This window comes from Thermobia domestica, unplaced genomic scaffold, assembly GCF_964235325.1.
Source record: "Thermobia domestica unplaced genomic scaffold, izTheDome1.hap1.1 HAP1_SCAFFOLD_550, whole genome shotgun sequence".
NCBI classification, from domain to species: Eukaryota; Metazoa; Arthropoda; class Insecta; order Zygentoma; family Lepismatidae; genus Thermobia; species Thermobia domestica.
In genome coordinates, this window is record NW_027656260.1 from 1 (window position 1) to 17084 (window position 17084).

The 17084-nt window shown below is 33.6% G+C and overlaps 1 protein-coding gene across 1 annotated transcript in view; it reads right to left on the reverse strand.

The window, feature by feature from the left end:
- Window positions 1-260: 260 nt before the first annotated feature.
- The window catches only part of LOC145677028 (rho GTPase-activating protein 20-like), a gene marked incomplete at its 3' end in the record, with an annotated part of 100505 nt that continues 83681 nt past the window's right edge, over window positions 261-17084 (reverse strand). The window contains 3 exon segments of the mRNA XM_081747735.1: window positions 261-535; window positions 4170-4368; window positions 7384-7664. Of these exon segments, the coding sequence (XP_081603861.1) occupies window positions 261-535; window positions 4170-4368; window positions 7384-7664 (755 nt within the window).

The window sequence follows — 17084 nt, forward strand, 5'->3', positions numbered from 1 at the left end:
GCGATGAAGTAGATGGTTGCCGAGGTCGACAGTAAAGCTGAGAAGGTCCAGGAAATCGACGAAGGAGTCCTCTTGTGATATGTGGAAAACTACAGACTATAACCTACATATTATCACGCTACCGTTTTTCCATAGCACTTTTGACCCAAACCTATTACAACACTAAGTATATGGAAATTTGCTCGATACAGAATATCTAAAGTAAACATTAGCTATATATGTTTAGAAATTATTATCGGTAAAAACTAATAGAAACTTACGATTTTATCCTCAAGAGCCGTTCTTTATCGTCTGAGCACTCGATGGCTTCCATCCAATCTGGGTAAAAGGCAGCGACCAGGAGAGGGTCCGGAAGAGAGCGAAGGAAGTCTTTGAGCAACGCTGCTGTCACCAGCACTGGAACATGATCCAAAGGAAGATCTTCCGTCGTAGAATCCATCTTCTCTCGAAGCTCTCGCACAAGACGAGCATTGGCAGACTTTCGAAATATACCTTGCGTGAAGGGGCCCTTCAGGAAAACTTGTTGCAGCATCGACTGTTCAAAATATATAAAATTATCAGTAATGAAAGCTTAAATAAATAAAAATAATAATGAAAGAAAATACTGAGAAATTTTATTTAATAATTGTAACTTATTTTGTAAATTAAGCAATTTAAAACCAGCACGATACTAGTGTTGTCTGTAGAATTGTGGAAGCAGAGCTACGAAGAAATTGTAAAATAGGTATTATCCATTTGTATGACACTCAAATGTACGTGTCTATATTAAAAAGAATAAGATTCAACTAAAGTTTTTTTTTTTTTTTTTTTAACACTTAATCCTTATCATTGAGAGAGTGAGAAAGAGTAATAATAAAAACATAAAAGTTCGATGTAATAAAATTAGAGTTCGCTAAATATGAAACAAAGAAAGTAATTATACAACATAAGGATCTAAAGAGGAATTAAAAGTAACCTAAGCTGTCTTATTTGTAACACGTGAGGTGCAAAATTCATCTCAGAGAAAAAAAGACAAAAAAGGAAGGAATAGCTGTATTGTGTCAAAATTGTAGGTATCATGAGTGCTAGATTTTCAACAAGATAATTTTAGTGTTTTTTAAAAGATTGAACGACTGTTGGTCTGTAATTATTGTAGATTACTTATAAATAATACAGTCATAATGCAAGTTTCACCATGCTCACATCATCAGAATATTCTTAGTATTTAATATTCAATACAACTAAAATATGTTTCTTCCTTTCTTATATGAAAACGAAACCAAATGCAGGAGTTAACTGTTTGTAAACGAGAGATATTCCATCTACTGTGTCTCAGTAATCAAATAAAGTAAAATAATTATATTTATTTATTTTATTTATTTATTTATTTATTTATTTAGTTAGTTAGTTCTCCGCCTTACGATCTCTGAGTTTGTGATCTCATCAGAAGATACAAAATGTTTACAGAAAAGCACCTTAAAGATACTCTACACTCAGACAAATTCAAACAAAGATATAACATAACAATATTAGTAAAATAGTAAGTTAATTTTTATATATTAATTGCGCTTGTAATACATATTTTCACAACACATACAAAAGTAGATTTTAATCTTGATCTTATACAGAAAGATCTGATTGAAGATATTCCTCTATTCTATAGAAAAGGTGATTATATACGAATAATTTAAGATCTCTCTCAAACTGAAAATTTAGATTTGTTTTATAGAATATGACAATTATTTATTATATAGTTTTATTCTTAAGTAGTGGGACGAGTTTTGAGTTTTTATTAATCAGAAATTTTGTATATGAATATGATTAATGGTTCTAGTACTGTACTGGTGTAGATCTGATTTCAGTGGAAACTTTCGCTTATTCACGTGTATGACTGATGAAGTTTCGAGAATAGATATACACACGGTAATGGTAACATTCTTAGATTTCGATCCAGTGGTCTACTAGATGTATGAAAGAAAACTGACAACATTACTCGTTATTCTGAGTATCTTATTCTACATTGTAAAACACTTTTGTCGTATCACTGATATTTCCTCAGAAAATGATTCCATATAGGCGATACTGTATCAAACCGAATTAATGGTTTTCAATGTTTCCAAAGAAAGAATCTGAGTGTGCGTATAATCTCGTGGTTAGTTTCCTCAACAAATCACTAACATGTTTATCCCATGTTAACTTCCATTCTTAACCCTAAGATATCAGTAAGAGTTTCCAAACTAGATTCGATGTAAATTGAAAAATTTGGTTTTCTCTCAAAAATTTATTACTGTCGTTTTCATTATCTTTATGTTAAGTTGGTTCACTTTTATCCATTCTGTAAGTTTAGCTGTTATATCTTTCGGAGCTAGATTTGTTTGAGATTTGAACCAAATGTTTGTGACATCAGCAAAGAGGCCTTTTTATAGGAATTATTTAAAAATAGGAAGATCATAAATGTGAATAAGAAATAGTACTTTTCGTGAGGTACAGTTTTGAGGATGGGGTTAAGAGATCTTTTATTTCATAAAGGCGCTGTAGTACAGTAATTGCTTTATTACGTTGAGTAGATGTAAATGTCTTTATTTCACTTTAGTTTCTCAAGTAATTCCCATTCTAAATTTTTCACATGGGTAAAAAGCAAGTGTAACAACTATTCTCCTGACACAATGCGGAACTCTTCCTAAGTCTCCGACATCTATAAACAAGACTTACTCGAAAGTAATCTTCAAGACATGACTACAATATTTCATTCATTATATGAAAAACTTGAACTTGTATGATTGTACCCTCTCTAACAGCGGTGGACATTTTGCAACTACGCTTTCAGAATATTTTGGTAGTCAGTTTTTTCCTTAAGAGCAATAGGGGTTTTGGATAGTGAACAAAGCGTAATAAAATTAAAGTCCATTCTACCTAAGTCGATAGGTACCCTCCTACTTTCCTTCACTCTGCCATTGCAAAAGTGGAAATTAAGCCACACTGCCGTTAAAAACTGTTTGCAATATAAGAAATGCTTAAACTCCATATTTCCCGCTTCACTACGAGCGGAACCTTTAGACTCCAGTGACTGAAAGGATAAATACTTTTATTATTATTATTATTATTATTATTATTATTATTATTATTATTATTATTATTATTATTATTATTATTATTATTATTAATATTATTATTACGAATTATCTGATGATAAACTAGTGTTTTTCATGTATTATTTCTCTTCAACATATTAATTCAACTCCTGCTAGTAATAGAATGTTGTACTGATATTTTTATTTCAGTTACGCAAAGTGATTTTTTCTGACATAATATGATATAGACCCTTTTTGCTGGAGGAGTGGTAGAACAGATGAACACCGTCGCCATTTCACATAGTATAATATATATATATATTAACTCATGTATAACGTCACACTAATGGAAGGTCAGATGAAGTAGTATTGTTTTCTTCTATTGCCGTTAATGTTTGTGTTCCAATATGAACCGTAAAATTCTCATGTCTGTTATCAGTGCAGTTTATATATTTTTGCGCTCCAATACGAATCGTAAAATTTTCATGTCTCTGTTATCAGTGTCAACTGTCATTTTTCTAGCAGACATACTTCGCTATTCTAACATACTTCACAATTGCCGATTCCCAATTGAGTACGTATGAATTAGCTAGAACTACAATAGTGTTAGTCATGTATTGCTTATTTTAGTGATATAGTTTAATGTAATCAAGTCTTTACAAATATGTAAGTATACAAAGCTCAAATAGTGAGAACCTCAAGCTCATATGCTTTATATAAACTCAGATACATTCTAAAATTCCTTGCAAAGAGGTTGATTATGATAAGAGGAGTAGCAACATTTATGTTTTGCAATCTCCAAGCCAGTTGCGAAGATTCTATGACGCCCTTAAGTAATTCTTGGTAGTTAACCATACAAAAAAGAAGACACCATGGAGCTTACTTTGAGCGGAATCAACAGTTCCACCACTTCTCCAAACGACAGGATGGGGTTAGCGGGGAGAAAGTTAATTTCACTCTTCTATCAAAGTAGATGGAATAGATTTTATTCTATTTAGACCCTTTACATGCAGATTTGAGAATTATTAAAAGAGAACTGCGAAAATTATTAAATGCAAGAAGATTAAAGGAGTATGTAATTTTTTCCAGTTTGATTTTTACCATACTGAAAGTACGTACCATAACTGACTTAGGAATGCTGTCTCCATCACATAATCTGGTAAGAGGAACTCCAAATAATAACCCGCCACTATACACACCGTCTTCACCTTTGCTTACGCTCCGCCTAAACACCTGTCGGATTTTCATTGGTGACTTTCGAGGCTTCTTCCCTTTCTTTTGATCTGAACTAGGACACTCAGGAGTCTTCCGAACATTCCTATCAGAAATAAAAGTAATATAAGTCAATACTCTTACAGTCAGAAAAACAACAATTATATGAAGTATTAAGCGTGTACAGTATATCAGAAACAACAATACAATGATGTCTCTTAAAATACATGACATAAATAATTTCTTTACAGATTACCAAATTTATCTTTAATACATTGATACAGAAAATTAAAGTTATGAGAAGAAGTGGCAGCAGCTGCATATGACCTTCTTTTGCTCTTCGTGGGCTGTTTTACCATGTATTCAAGTTCTAGAAGCCAATGTACAAAAACACGTAAGGAAGGAAACTATCTAATCCAGTACTACGCAGAAAATTATGAAAAATTTCGAATAAATGAGCTGGACTGCTACGTATCTCGGAGTCACTACACGAACTGGCTATTTCTTTTATATTACTATCATTGTTATGGGATTAAAAGTCACTTCTCATCTTGTGTATGCTGCCGGAAATTCAAGACATATATTACACTATAAATAATAAAAATATTAGTAAGAAACGATTAAATACATTTAAAACGTATTAAACTAAATCATAGACTTTACAATATCATGAGCCAAGATGCTTTATGTTTCAAACCAGTTCGTTAAGAATTTTGTTTGCATGAGAAAACAACTTTTAAAAAAATCCAAAAATACACTTCTTTGTTTATGTACCAACTTCCGTATTAACTTTTTCTGGGATTTTGTATTGTATTCCTGCAGTATCTCGCCAATAAAAAGAGATTAAGTGCTTTTAAAGATAATATTTTATCTTAAGTGCCCAGTAATATCACTACATCAAGTTAAAAAGACAATGATTCATGTTTTTCTTAGAATTGACCATACTTATATTAAAGAATAGTACTCACAATTACAACTTCTTGTCATAGTAATATTGTCAATTTATTTCACTTCACATGCCATATATTGACGGGGCAAGTTTTTCAGGTGCTAGGATTTTCATATGTAAGGTATAATATATGTTGGTAGTATATTGAAATAAAGTAAATTGTGCATTGAGACGAAAGAAAGTGTTGTAAGAAGTCCTTTTAAATTTCAATTTATGAATGCAGAGTATGAATTATTAAGTAAACATAAAACAGCTCAAATTTGCGGTAAAAAGTGTAGATTCTGTACGCTAGGTAAGTTTCACGAAAATTTGAAGTAAAAGTACAACAATATATGTAGAAATGTTGCCCTTGGCACTTATAATTAAGTCCACATTATGACAGCATTTGCAAAATATATAAAAGACATTTTCTTTCTCTCTTTTTTTTTTTTTTTTCTAATGTACAATTATACATCTAAATTTACTAAAATATTTGTTAAGACTTCCATCGAAGTTGGCATTCCTGAGAAAGAAATTTATAAGCTGCTTAACTTTTTGATACATACAAATATAAATATGTACATAAACAAAATTTCGCAACTGGACAACTTTCATAATCTTCTCTGCACAAGCTTATCAAGGGCAATCCTTTTAAATCTTTTAATAGAAGTCATCATTATTAAAACTGGAAATTCTACTTTTATACTACCAACGAACACACGAAGACTGCTACACGAATATATCTACCTTTAAATAATAATAATAACAAAAACAAGTCGTAACATGTATATCTTTCTTACAGTAACCTTATTAGTAGTTATTCTTGATTACAGTCACCATCATTAATTGTTTGTGTCGTCCTTATGTTTGTTTATTTATCCAACACAAAAATATTTCGTGTATTCTGACATCACACATTCATATACCTGTTCAGTTCAGTGATTATACAACTTCATTAATCACACATCCTTCGTTAAGTTTAACTTGAGAACAATTTAGTTCCGGGACATCCAAGATTAAATTTATAGTCAGATATTTCAGACGTCATGCTATATTATCATTAACACATGGCTCAGCGGTAGTCTGTTCGTCTCGGAACCAGAAAATTGTAGGTTCGAGATTGAAAGTTCGTGAAACTTACAACACTCATGCTGCGAGAAAATCTTCTAAAAATAGTCTATACAAATCATGTTTAAAATAATAATAAATTAGTAACAAATTCGCCTTCCTTACAGAGGCTGTTGTCGCTCATGTGTTTTGATACATAGCCTTGCAAGAAAGGGTTCAAAAGGATAAATACGTTTATCTGCTGTAATATATATCAACGAACAGGGAATAAAGGTTGTGGAAAAGGTGATATATTCGAATTACTGGACAACATTAATATTCCTTTATGCCCAGAGCAAAGCTTCAAATAGAACGTACGTATGTAGAGAATTGTTCGGAAAATCCTGAATACCCATCTCCTGGAAAAATAGGCGTCATAATAATTATAAGGAGGGCCAAGAGTATTTGAGAAATTGGATTGACAAACTGAGGTGGTCCAACCGATGAAACGACAACGTATGTTTTTAAAACAGAAGTAGATTTTAAGATCTTTGCGGATCGAAAGATTATCCAAACCACATGAACTCCCACGTCTCCAGCGCCAAGATCTTTCTTCGAGACCAAATACTGAATTGTTCTGTGTACGATTGTAAATACAGGTTTTTTAACGATACGTTCGTTGGTGGCCATTTTTAAAAAAAACAAGACTACATTTTCCTTGATGAATCTTGAACTTTTTTTTTTTATAAAGAATACAATGCAGAAACCATTTTGTTTCATATCTCAACTATAAAAGGTCTTGAGCTCAAAATATAATGTCAATTGATAAACTTTACAAAACAGATTATATAATAATTTGAAACTTATGGCCACAGGCCTAAGAAACTTATATAGGATAGTATATTAATGAAGTGAAATAAAGTGATAGGACTGGGATCTCATTAACTTATTCTACGCAGTTACTTTAAATGTTCCTTGCTTTGTAAATGTGTTTCCTTATGCGCCTAGTATTATTTATTTGCGCTATTCTCAATTACTACATATTAAATGTACACAAGTCAAGATTATTCAATTCAACATTTTCCAGAGCTTACCAATAGCAAACGCTGAAATGAATATGATTATATTACTCTACCGATACTTCACCTGAGAATAAACTGGCACTTAGCAAGCGGATCAGTTCCATAAATATTATTACAGTGATCCAAGTCGAAACCCTCTTCGGCACTGAGTGCATCCCGCAAACAGCTAAGTTTAATGGCAAATGGCCTCTCGTGGCCAATAAGAGGATACGGTGCTTCATCTCGACCTGTTTTGGCCCACAGCTGAAAATCCACTGGATCCAAACCTCTCATTTCTAAATGGTCTAATGCAAGACGAATGCACGACCGCGCCGTCTCCGATGGACCAACACTAAACGTCTTGACCTAAGGAAATAACAAAAACCAGTGTTAGAACAAACAATAAAAAATGTAATGTACAAGCCAAAGATATATATTTTAAAAAAAAAAAAAAAAAAAAAGAAAAAGTTGCTCACCACATGAAGCTTATGAACACTTCTTGAGACAATTATGCAAGCCAAATGAATACGTACATAGGTACAGTATACCAGACGTAGATTACACCCTATTTACATTTTAATAACACATTAAATTACTTTATCCAGAAATGAAGAGCTTGTACATTCACAATAAAAAGTTGTGCTCTGATTTCAAGATTTAAACGAAAAGAAAGTCATCCACATCACTTTAAAATGTTTTGTACGTATTCATACAAATTATTGTATAAAACAAGGCCTTATATAAATAGAGAGACGGAGAAAAACTACTATTGAGGGACGGTACAGAACGGATACATGATGATTCAGATTCGTAGTGTAGTGTGACCAGGCAAAAGACATCCCGTTTTTCACAAAGTCGTTCTGAGTCCCAAGAAACGTGTAGATTAGACGCAAAAATGCCGCACAAAAAAAAAAGAAAAAAGAAAAAAGAAAAAGGTCCCATTTTTGGCAAGTAATATGAACCTCAAGAAACAATCGATGCATTTCTTCCTAATTTCTGTTAAATGTTAAAAGGTAATGTAAACATTAAAATTGGAGTAAGATTAACCTTTAAACACCGAGGGACGCAACTGCTGCGTCAAGGCTTTAAACCTTAATAGCTCAGCCCCTAATTGAGCTAGAAAGATAATTTGGTATCAGTATAATCCTGAAGGATAAAAATTGCCGCCGATATGAATTTTATGTATATGGGGATACTATGGTGGAGAGAGGTGAGGGTAAAGCTCATGTGTTTTTTTTTTATATATATATATATCAGGTTTTTACGAGGGACATTCATCTCCCCCCTTGGGGGTAGAGTCATAAAAATTGATATGTGAAGCAATGAAGTGGTCCACTACACGCTAATACCCTGCAAAAGTACTTTGTTGTTTATATAAAAGGAGTAGAAGAGGAGCAGTTTTTTTTTTTTCTAAGTTTTTAAAAATGAATTACATTTATTTTCTGGACGGTTCCATGTAAGACATCTTTTCACTGAATTGATCTAGAAGCATGATTCTTGTTTCTGTACTTTCTACGGACAATAATTAAAAATAGTGTGAATATTACGTGATAGTGGTACTATGGTGTATGTTTGGGTGGGTGGATGGGGGTGGGAACGTAAAGGTCTGCAACAGCCCTTCGAAAATGATATATAGGGCGTTTTAATAGGAATTTTGTTCTGAATTTTTATCCCGCTTTGTACTGCAGTAATGGCTACCATTTTTTAAAAAAAATATTATTGTTACAAGTGCGTTGCCTACACATTAGCTTTATTTGGCAGCGTAGAGTGACTAAGGATTGCAAGGGCCCCAAATTCTATTTTTTCAATTTTTTTAAGGTTTTTTTCTTATTATTCTTCTACGAATAGGGCGGGAATTGCACAAGTGTTACCTCATTGGAATTAGTGTTCCATAAGCTTTCCAGCGAGGTATCAACTATTACTCTGTAAAAATTAGGGGATCACCAGGGTTCCCAACGTGAGAGTCTACGATTTGTTCAAATCCCTGCCCGGCGTATAAAGGTTAAACAAATAAAAATGTAGTTATTTTGAAATGCTATCCGAGACTTCTTTCCTATTAATATGAATGATGACATAGCAAAGATTATACCTAAGTTAATTGTCAAATTAAGCCAGTTTACCAAGCGTCCTTTTCTTTCTTTTATTTATTTATTTTCTAAATCTGGTAACTCTATCGTAGTGTATGGAAATTCCTCAATTTCCAAACTGACCTACCAGCAGGGTCAAGTACTTAGGATAACAACAACATTGAATCCTGATCAAGATAAATGAGAAATTAGACGACGAAAACCAACGAAGTGATCAAAGATCATTAACAAAATGTCTCGTAGCCAGCTGCAGCCCTTCGTGGGCTGTAATGCCAGGAAGTTTAGTTTAGACTCAAATACTAATACAATAAAAATCTGTTAAACTGCCATATTTCTAATTTAGACACTACTTGGGGTAAAAATTAGCCACATCTATCCGTCTGTTGACACTTGTACATACAATCAAAGTACCATTGTGCTCTCCCATAAACGGGCCACGTTCACATACAGTATATGGTGATTCCAGATAACTTAATATTAGTTACTTTAATTGTAGCGGTCATAATGTTGAAAACTTTTACTTTTACAGGAAGATGAGGGAAAATACTATTTTGCAACACAGTTTATTACAAATAGCACTTATTGAAAGCATCTCAAGTATTCAATAATTATAACTGAATTAATTTTAAGCTCCTATTACATAGTTTCAACACCTGTTTGCAAAAGTATTTATGATAGAAGCCCAACTTGTGGTATGCATTGCTGAAGTCTAATATATAATTAGTCTAAACATATTTTGCATTATATATTTTAAAGGTAGCTATGATATGCATAATAAAAAGAGAAAGTTGACCTGGCAGAATCAACTTTGTTCCTTGTTCGTTTGTCGTTTTCTTCCATTTTTTTTTTCATACTTTGTGGTTCATTTAGATTATTTAAGTTGCGTTGCATGTTCTGTCTTTTATTTCCGTGAACCGAACAGATTCTACTTTGATGACAGCGCCGTAAATGCGATAGTTTATTATCGCCACTTCAAAACATATCTGTCTAATGTTCTCATTCAAAAAGATTCCAATACTTTCCCTGCCTTAGGTTGTGTGCCGCGTTGCCACATACAACGCAAAAGTATTGCTATTATATTTCGAGTAAATAAACAGACATTAACAATTTCAATTCTTTTACGAACTCATTTCGACATTCTAGTATAATTACGAAACTAAACTGAACTCTAAGCTAAAGGGATTAGCCTATAGCCTGAGTATATTTTACCAAAAGCTATGTAAATATTAATTATATGTTTTACATATATAAAAATGAGATCAGAGTTGTGAGGTGAGTTTGTTAAGTCATTTTCTGTTATTGATTTGAATTTATACGCTCCTAATTTTGGCCGAGAAATACTCATTTCGATGTTTTATGTACAGAGATACAATAACTCTCGTAAAAACTATAAAATGGCTTTATGCAACAATTATTTCACATAAAATTAATACAATTAAATTTACTGGTCGATTTTATAATAAAACTGGCCACCCTCTGTAAGACGATCACTTTAAGACGGGCATCTCCTATGTGACTTTAGGCAGATTTCAGAGTATATTATTTTCGCACTACATATTTATAGAACTTATTTATTATTATACACAAAAAGGGAGGATAATTTCAACTCAAACACATTTATGTTTTAAACCATGTAATAGGCCTGTACAAATACATTTCAAGGGCTGCACTCTGATTTCCCTTGGCGATATAAATTATACAAAATAGGATCAAAAAAATATGTTGCGGCCCTTTAAAGTTGCTCATAGCTTTTCCATCCCTTTTATTTATTTCTGGCTGTAAGTCTAACCAACACACCTAAACGCAAGCAAATTAATGATTATTCTGACAATACATTAGCTACTTTGTATGTTGGTAAATATAGACTGCATATTTTGGAAGTGTCCATACTTTACAACTGTTTCGAAATACGAAATCGTCCTAATACCCGCTACAGAAAAAAAAAAGTGAGTTGCTTTACACGGTCCTGTAGATAGCTTCCACATTGGGAACAGAAGCATAACCACTATTTCATATTTAAGTTAGGCATAAAGCCCCCAAACCAGGGGCGTCATTTAGGGGGGCAGGGAGGGGCAATTGCTCCCCTGAGTTTGAGATTTGTATAGTTTTTATGAATAAGATAGTAGTAAATCAGTGAAAAATGCGAAATTTTACTTATATCAAGGGTCTTGCCCCCCACCCAAGCAAAAAATGAAATGACGCTCCTGCCCCAAACATCGAAAACCTTCACTATGGAAGTGGAAAAGAAATTTCAAAATGGTCAGTCAAGACAGTTATGAACCTTGCTGAAGTACTCCCTGTGGATTCTATCAGTATTTATTTTTACAACAATTAAAAAAAAATAATAGTACAACCAGTCCTCTTTTTCTGTACACATATTTTAATTTTGCTCCCTCTGCAGCTACCCCGCAAATTAACATCCAGACGTAAAAAGAAACTCAAGTGTAGCTATTTCCACACTTCCTGATTTTGAAATCAAGATTCCGACACTAGACCACCCTGTTCGAAATATATATAATGAAACAAACAAAGCTTAAAAGAAAAGAAATCATATTTGTCTTAAACTTTTCATCGTCACTGCCCCGTTGACTATGTACGGCGGCGCCCATGAATGCTTTCCATACAATATTATTAAACTGAAACAATTTTTATTGCAGTCAGTCTTTTGTTATGTGAACCAAGTGTAAAATTAAACCGCAAAAGCGCATTAAGTTATGTTAAGTTGAACGTATTTCTGCATTACTTCGTTCATAAAACAAGGCAATGAAATCAACAGTATGCTGCAAAAGGAAAGACGATCTTTCTTTTCTAAGATGATATATAGAAGTGATGAAAATCTACCGGGCAAATGAACAATTCTTTTATAGCATATAGAGAAAAGGAGTCCGATAAAAAGAAGAGAAAAAAAATTCGTTCGTGACTTAACAAATGTAGAAAAACAAGACGCTAACACGAGACCATTTTAGTCCCTTGCGAGTGTCAAGAACAATGTATACTGGTCACCTACAATTCTAATTGAATTCGGAGCTACCACTCGAGAAACAATATTAGTTTTTGCTCTAGCAGAAAATAAAGAGGTACGATTCGTTCCTTTGTATATATATATATATATATATATATATATATATATATATATATATATAGAGAGAGAGAGAGAGAGAGAGAGAGAGAGAGAGATTTGCTGTTTTCGCTTTACATCCTTTATGCAACACCGAGGTTACAAAGTACAGGATCTTAATAAGACCTTAGCCACTACTCGATTTTTTATTCAAACCCTTGTGCTCCCAGCAAGGTCTGAACCTAAAAGCACCTGAACTAATGTGGGCAATGCCAGATAGGATGCTATGAGCAAATATAACGAGGACTCAAGTAGATTACTTGAATTCGAGTTTAGTGTCCCATTCTCCAGTGAAGTTAGGCCTATTGAGACGGGAACCTAGAGTTTAACGTGGGATTCGAGCCATGCGAGCCCGCACCGAAAATCTAACTCGAATATTCCGCTTCCAAGATGCGTATGCTAATCATATAACCACGAGGGAGCTCCGGATTGAAGCAGAATTGGATACAGAGTTAGTCACCACTTCATTTACTAACTGCATTTTTTCTTTGTCAACTTTTGAGAAAACTAAGCTTTTCCTGAACAGAACGAAAATGGTTATAATTACGATGCCCAATTGAATTTAGAAATTTTATTCACTGTACATGATGGAGATGTTTGACTGAATTGGGAAAGTTAATATATTTTCAGCACCGACGCTGTGAGATATGTACCAGCAGTTTCCAACTGGATTTGAAACTCAAGTGGTCCCACTATAGATAGGTGTTCTTCCGAGCGAATATACAAGTAATATAATGCTAGAGTAAAATGATATAATTGCATTGTGGTCGGGTTTGCGTATATTATATGTTCAAATTTCAGAGTTCTAGTATATAGTATGAACTATATGTTGCAACAAAATTATCTCTGCAGATAAAGGAGATTTTTGTGGGGGTAATTCAGTGTTACTGCCATATTAACAAAGGTTTAGAAAAATGCACTAAAAAGGACAGAATATTTTTGTTGCGAGGGAGGAGACTAAGACTAAAATTATTGGTTGCGAGCGCACCACATCCCTCATATCCTTAAAATTTAGCCTCAACTTCAAGAAGATCGCCCAATTCTTTTAATCTTAGTCCCATCAAAATGTTATTTTCTCGTTTTTAGTACACTTTTCTAATCTTTCTTATACGACAATAACACTGAATTACACCACAAAAGATCTTTTTTATGCATTTTATAAAAGCATTGTTTTTAAAAGTTGTACTTTTTTTTTACGAAAGGAAAAAAGAATCTCGATGGATAGTCAACAGAACACCTAGTTGTCGGCAACCAGCCAAACTTATGTGAGTGTTGGGATGTATAAGAACCAGGCGTTCTAAATATTTCTTTTAAAAAAATAATTTTACAATAAAACTATAACCTCCAGCGACAATTCCATGAAAATTTGTATTCTCGTTAGGTTTGTGTGTACCGTATGTTCAAAATTTTAAGAGCTCTGGTGTATGAATTCTTTGTTGCAAGATTTAATCTTAACAGACGAAGAGAGAGAAAAACCCTAATAAAAGTATTCTAATTAAAGAAACCATGTTTTAATTTAAGTACTTATATAGTTAATTTATACAAATTAATTGTGCCTCTATGAGTACTTAATATCAATCGTGATTTTGTTGTTTCTTTCGTTATCATGTAATTATAAACGTTCGTTCTGCAAGGAGTCAGAACCAATACACAATTCGTGTTTTAAACGTGAGCATCCAGATTCACTTTGTAATGTGCACCCAGGGCCGGATTAAGAAGAGGGATTAGGGGGCCTTAGCCCCGGGCCTCCACTCTGCACAAAATCTCAGTTGCTATAAAAAAAAAAAATCATGAAGATACAATCATCATCATAAAATAAAATATGACCAAATGTATTAGGTGAAGACAGCAGGGGCCACATATTTTTTTTTCTACCTTGGACCTCCAGATGGGTTAATCCAGCCCTGTGTGCATCGCAATCACGCTATTGCCCCGCTTGGTTGGTTTAACGTTTCTTTTCATTATCGAGGCTGTATGAGACATGTGATTTACAGATTAATGTAAAATTTCGCCGAAAAAGCGGACATTGCATCTGGCTCACAATCTGCTTTGATCTCAAACTACGTATACTCCTTCCTGGCCTAGTGACTAGAGCGCATGGCTTTGGTGCAGGAGGTCTCGGATTCGATTCCCGGTGGGAGAGCAAGATCCCACTTTACAACAGTATGTCTCGTTCTATACAGTCTCGCTGTTGACAAAGGGACATAAAGACCCCATCAATCAAACCACGTTTGTCAGGGATAACCATAACCATTCTCCAGCACAGCGTGTATAGGCAATCCGATTGCTCCTCGTTGTTCCCTGACATTCGTCCACATGTTACATTATGACGAAACTATTATGATACTGGTTATCGTTTGAAAGATAGATTAAATTTAAATTTATATCTAAGACGAAGTATTTCCATCCAAGTCGGAAGAGTTTAATAATAATAATAATAATAATAATAATAATAATAATAATAATAATAATAATAATAATAATACGAAAGACATTTGTTAGTTTGTATGACAATTTTTCGTCCTGAATACTTTATTTTACTCTAACGTGTAACTGAATGGTCGCGAAGGACTGTTTCCTCCAGTGACAATGCCAGAAGGGGTATGGGAGAGCATCCCCCAGTGGTTATGCCTGCCCTACCCCAGATACCTTGTATTGAAATATATACAATTTTGCTTTTTGATTTAATAACATAGTTATCCTTCAAAACTATCTGCACGTCCAGTTTCCCCCCATTCCGCCCCAAACAATTTAAACCTGGCGTCGTCACTGATTCCCTCTGTTATTGTAGCGAATAAATTGTTCTTACATCTGGTATTGCTTCTAAAATCCGCATTAGTCCAGCCGCAGGCAGGCCATATACCTAGTGTAGTTTATCCGTCTATAATATAAAAATCTTTAAACAATGCTCATCTCATTCTTATTAACGTAAGTATGTTGCCATCCAGTGGCATACACAAAGGCGGGGTCCAGGTTACAACCCTCTTTCAGCAAATTATGGAAAAATGAACACTGACATTATTACGATATACACACGAAAAAAAGAAAAAACACGTGACCTGAAACTAAGTGAACCTGGAGTCTGAACCCCTCTTCCCCTCCCTTGATGAAATTCTCTATACACCACTGCGCCCATAGTGACAAGTTATTTACTGCAAATTGAAAAGTTTCCATGTATAACGGTCTTAGTCATCACTTAGTCTTTACGTAGGAGTTATCACTTTTAGTAGTATTAAATTCTAATATACTCCTTCTCCCCCACCTCTCTAACATACGTTCTATTACGAACACGACCCTGTAACAATCAATGCATTAATCTAATTTCAAACTTAAGAAACATATTTTGCTTTCTATCAGAAAGGTTCGGAATTATTGTGTTCCAAGTTTTCTTTTTAATATAAAAAAAATCTAGTTCCTAGCTATTTATATATATATTTATTTTACGACGACACAAGTAATACCGGTTACAATAAATACTGTTATTCTTCGGTGTGACATCACGCTGCACTTGTATATTACCATTTTATGTATACCATGACCTAAACTGTAAGGAATGTGGCATTGCAATGACATGCTATATAGCTATCGATATAAACAAAAGCGATAATAAAATGAGTCTTTATTCTTTGTTCTGCGTTATTTTCTGAATATATTTCTCGAGTTATTTGGTGAATATTGCAGAGAAGAATTTTCGTTATATAAGTAAGATCTTCAACCTGTTTTCCGTTTAATATAAAACACTATGTTTTGCACGTTAAGATTTTATATTTTTATTCTGTTTTTGAGTACAGTTATTTATCATTCTCAACCTTGATATCAGAAGCATTACCAAGCATATTGAATGCAAGTATACCTCAGAAGGACCAAATCCTTTCTGCATCAATGCTCAACACAGCTTGATTTAAGAAAGGAAATCATTTCCGTGTAGGATTTCTAAATGATCATTCGAATAACTCTGCAGGTGCTTCTGATTCGAATTATTTTTTTTTTTTGAACAATTATTTTGTTCGAATATTTTAACAGTACAAATACAGACGATATTCTTACAATTTCCGTCACGGCATAGTTGCTTTATAATTAGCACGCAAACATATCTGAAAACTTCAGCGTTGGCAGTAAGTCGTTTGATATTAGAAGTTATTGAGTTCTCTATTACATTCTAAGAAGTTACTTTGTAATTAAGTAAGACTTACAATGAATTGAAAGTCATCAATAGATGCTCGTACTTCAAAAGTAGTTGTTACATGGCCACAATTACCAATGAACTTCTCTGTATGGGCTGGGAATAATGAGGTTTTCTTTCTGAAAAAAAGTACGGATCTAGGGCAGTGAAGACGTTAGAGCCAATGGGGGCGAGAGCCCCTTTATGGCTACGCCTACCTCCTCAGACATATTGTATTGTAATGCAGGTCAAGCAATATAAACTACTATTTTCCGTATACAAAAAAAAAAAAAAAAATCATTATCATCATCATAGGTATTTTGCCATTATTGGCAGGTCACTTGTCGTAACTGAGAAGCTTCCATGCTCCACGGTCTTCTGCTAATCTTTTCAAGTACGATTTCTTTTTGTTTCGATAT